This window comes from Tympanuchus pallidicinctus, unplaced genomic scaffold, assembly GCF_026119805.1.
Source record: "Tympanuchus pallidicinctus isolate F22 unplaced genomic scaffold, pur_lepc_1.0 scaffold21, whole genome shotgun sequence".
In the NCBI taxonomy this organism is placed as follows: domain Eukaryota; kingdom Metazoa; phylum Chordata; class Aves; order Galliformes; family Phasianidae; genus Tympanuchus; species Tympanuchus pallidicinctus.
This window is the reverse complement of record NW_026294733.1, coordinates 10,186,816-10,190,399: the sequence shown is the minus strand read 5'-3', so window position 1 is coordinate 10,190,399 and position 3,584 is coordinate 10,186,816. Positions and strand designations below refer to the sequence as shown.

At 65.0% G+C, this 3,584-nt stretch overlaps 1 protein-coding gene across 1 annotated transcript; it reads right to left on the bottom strand.

Moving 5' to 3' along the window:
• Positions 1-207: 207 nt before the first annotated feature.
• On the bottom strand, positions 208-2,388 carry TLX3 (T cell leukemia homeobox 3). The gene is made up of 3 exons (XM_052684934.1): positions 1,953-2,388; positions 1,603-1,846; positions 208-418 (listed from the first exon to the last, which is right to left on the bottom strand). The coding sequence occupies exons 1-3, from the start codon at positions 2,386-2,388 to the stop codon at positions 208-210; spliced, it is 891 nt and encodes a 296-aa protein (XP_052540894.1).
• Between the last annotated feature and the right edge of the window lie 1,196 nt (positions 2,389-3,584).

Below are 3,584 nucleotides of genomic sequence, written 5' to 3'. Positions count from 1 at the left end.
TATAAATAATCGAGGGTTTATATAATTCCGTATTAATAGTGCCCAAAATCTCGATGCATAAATAAATTAACTTATTAACACTTCTTACAAAAAGGAACGCCTCTCCCTCCCGGCGGCACCCCGGCCCCGTGCCGCCGGCCCGGCGCTGCCCTTCAGCGCGGGGGGAACCGCGGGGCTCCGCGCGTCCGCTTGGTGCCGGGGCCGCGCTCAGACGAGGGAGGTGACCGGCGGGATCTTTGCGCTTTCCTCCTCCCAGGGTTGCAGGTTCTGCAACGCGAACAGCGACGAGTTGTGCAGGCACAGCGGGTCGGGCTGGATCGACTCGTTGAGCGACTTCTGGAAGGCGTCGTGCTGCAGCTGCAGCATCAGCCGGCTCGCCTGCTGCCGCTCGGCCTCCCGTTCCTCCGCCGTCTGCCGCCTGCGGGCACGGGGCACAGCTCAGCGCTCAGCGCACCCGGCGGGACGGGACGGGGCGGGACGGGACGGGATGGGACGGAGATGGGACGGGATGGGACGGGACGGGACGGGGCTCCGCGCCGCTCGGCCGCAAAGTGCGGCCCGGGAGGTGAGGGCGGCCCGGCGTGGGGCGGCTCGGCTGGGGAAGCTCCCTCGTTCTGCGGTTACTTCTCCCCTTTCCGATGAATCCCTCGTTTTCCAGGTAACTCTCTCCAGCCTTCCTAATAATCCTCTCCGGTTCTCCCCAGCAGTTCGAGTAATTTTCCCCAATAATTCAACCGATTATCCCCAGTAGTTCAACCCCAATAATCCAACCACTTATTCCCAAATAATTCAACCAATTTTCTCAATCCATTAATCCATTTCCACAGTCATTCCCCCAGTTTTCCCACTACTTCCCCTATTTCCATAGTAGTTCACCAATTTCTTCTAATACTTAATCCAATTTTCACGCCGCCTCCCTCAGTTTTCCCAACAATCCTCCCAACTTCCCAATATTTCCCCCCATTTTTCCAACTGCTGGCTGATTTTTCACAGCCACTCCTTCGCTTTTTTCCCCCAATAATTTATCCGATTTCCCCAATCACTCCCATGATTTCCCAACAGCTCTCTCAATTTTCTCAGTAACACCCTTCATTTTTTTCCGACGCATCCCTCATTTTTCACAATAACTCCTCCGACCATCCCAATAATTTACCGATTTTCCCATCAACTCCCCCAATTCCCGAAGAATCCCCCAATTTTCTCACCACCACCCGTTTTTCACAACAACTCATTCCCCTTTCCATCAGTTCCCCTCACTCCTTATCGATTCCCTCGATGTACCACAGCCATCACTCGTTTTTCCCAACGATTCCCCCAATTTTCTCATGCACCTACAGCTCTTCCTACCGCCTCTCCCCATCTCCCCTTTCCTCACCCCCATTCCCGCACAGCTGTCCACTCCCCGCTGCAAGCTGGGGCCACCTGCTCCTGTCCTGTCCTGTCCTGTCCTGTCCTGTCCTGTCCTGTCCTGTCCTCTCCTCTCCTCTCCTCTCCTCTCCTCTCCTCTCCTCTCCTCTCCTCTCCTCTCCTCTCCTCTCCTCTCCTCTCCTCTCCTCTCCTCTCCTCTCCTCTCCTCTCCTCTCCAGTCTTCTCCTCACTCACCGCCACTTCGTGCGCCGGTTCTGGAACCACGTCTTCACCTGCGCATCCGTCATCTTCAAGGACTTGGCCAGGGCCGCTCGCTCTGCCGACGCGAGGTATTTCTGCCGGTGGAAGCGCTTCTCCAGCTCGCAGATCTGCACGCGGGAGAAAGACGTGCGCGGCTTCTTGCGCTTCGGCGGGGTGCGGTTCTGGTACGGGTGTCCGATGCGCCGCGTCACCGTGAAGGGCGTCAGCGCGGCCGCGGCTGCACGCGATGGGAAACTCACGATCAGCGCGGCCGCTCCGTGCCCGACGGAGCCCCCCGCCCGCCCGCCCGCCCCGCCGCGCCGCGCCGCGCCGCTCCTACCCACCCGTGAAGCGTTCCTTGACGAAGCGGCGGCTGCTCTCCATCCAGGGGAAGCTGAGGCCGCCCAGGCCGGGCACGGCGGGGATGGCGCTGGGCACGGGCGGCGGCACGGCGCCGGGGATGGGCCGGTGAGCGGGGACGCGGATCACGCCGCCGGGCGCCAAGCTCAGGTTGACGCCGTACGGCCCCGACTCCTCGAAGGGCGCGGCGATGGCCGGGAAGGGGCCCGGCAGCGCGGGGTAGGGCGCGCCGCCGCGGGGGCCGCCCAAGAAGGCCGCGCCGTCGGGGCCCCGGGGGGGCGGCGGCGGCGGAGGCGGCGGCGGCGGCGGCGGCGGCGGGGGGGGAGCGCCGTCCTGCTCGGGGCCGCTGAGGATCTGGTCGATGCCGAAGCTGATGGGCTCGTGCTGGTGCGGGCCCTGCGCGCCCGCCGCCGGCTCCATGCTCCCGCGCCGCGCGCAGCCCCGCGCCCGCTATAAAGGCGCCGCCGCCGCGCGCCCCGCGGCCCGGCCGGCCCCGCCGTGCGCCGCGCGGAAACTTTGCGGAACGCGCGCCGCCCCGGCAGCCGCCCGTCATCTCCTCGGGGCCGCCGCGCGCCCCGCGCCGCGTGCGCCCCCGCCGCCGCCATTGGCCGCCGCCGCCCGGCCTCTGCGCTCCCATTGGCTCCCGCCGCACGGCACCGGCCCCGCGCCCGACCGCGGGGGCCCCGCGCCGCGCCGCGGTGACATCACCGGGGGCGCGCGAACAAAGCGGGGCGGGGTGGGGCGGGGCGGGGGCGCCGTCGGGGCGGCGGAGCTGAGCGGGGCCCGGAGCGGAGCGGCGGCGCGGCCGCACGTCGGGGCGCGGACTTTGAGCCTCCCCAGCGCGGCCCCCCGACGGCCGCCTCGCGCGGTGCGGAGCGCCCGCGTTCGCCCCGTCGGCGGCGCCCGGCCCGGAGGTCCCGGCGGCGTCGCGGCGATCGGCGACGGGGCGGCCGAGGCCGCTAAGTGAGTTTGCCGCCGCTCCCCGACGTCCAAATGGGACTACAGGCGTTAAAAATTAAATAACGCGCGAATGCATTTACTTAGTTTCCCTCTTATAAAGGGAAATGAAAACAGGGAATAGAATTTTCCTTTTAATAGAATGTAATGGTATTTGATCAGCACCTGGTAGGGCGAGCCCGCGATTCCGGGAGCGGTGACACGGAGGCACTTTATTAGTTTTTAAAGCTCGGGATTCAATTACCGCCGAGCTGCGTAATCCCGACGGCCGGGCGGACACGGAGCCGGGCGGTGCAGGCGGCGGGCGGACCCCGACGGGCAACGCGGCTCGGAGTGCGGCTGCACCGCCGTCGCCGCCTCCGTCGGGGCTCCGCGCCGCCCGCGGCCGTGTGAGGTACGGGGTCGGCGCAGCCCCGGGCGGTTCGTCGCCTCCCGGCCGGTCCCGACCACGGGGCGGGGGATCGAGAGGAGAAGGGGAGAAAAAAGTGAGGGGTGGAGAGAAAAAAGGAAAACAAAACAAAACAAAACAAAACAAAAAAGCAAAAACAAAAAACAAACTGCGACCGGGCGGTAAATAAATAAATAAAGCGGCGCCCGGCCCCGGCTCGGGGCTTTGTTAGAGAAAATTGCGGCTCGATCTGCATAATGGGAACTCGGGC

Coding starts and splice junctions, on each gene's coding strand:
- TLX3 (XM_052684934.1), bottom strand. CDS start 2,388: ATGGAGCCGGCGGCGGGCGCGCAGGGCCCGCACCAGCACGAGCCCATC. Junction 1,847..1,952: donor CGTCAAGGAACGCTTCACGG/GTGGGTAGGAGC, acceptor CATCGCGTGCAG/CCGCGGCCGCGCTGACGCCC. Junction 419..1,602: donor AACCGGCGCACGAAGTGGCG/GTGAGTGAGGAG, acceptor CCGTGCCCGCAG/GCGGCAGACGGCGGAGGAAC.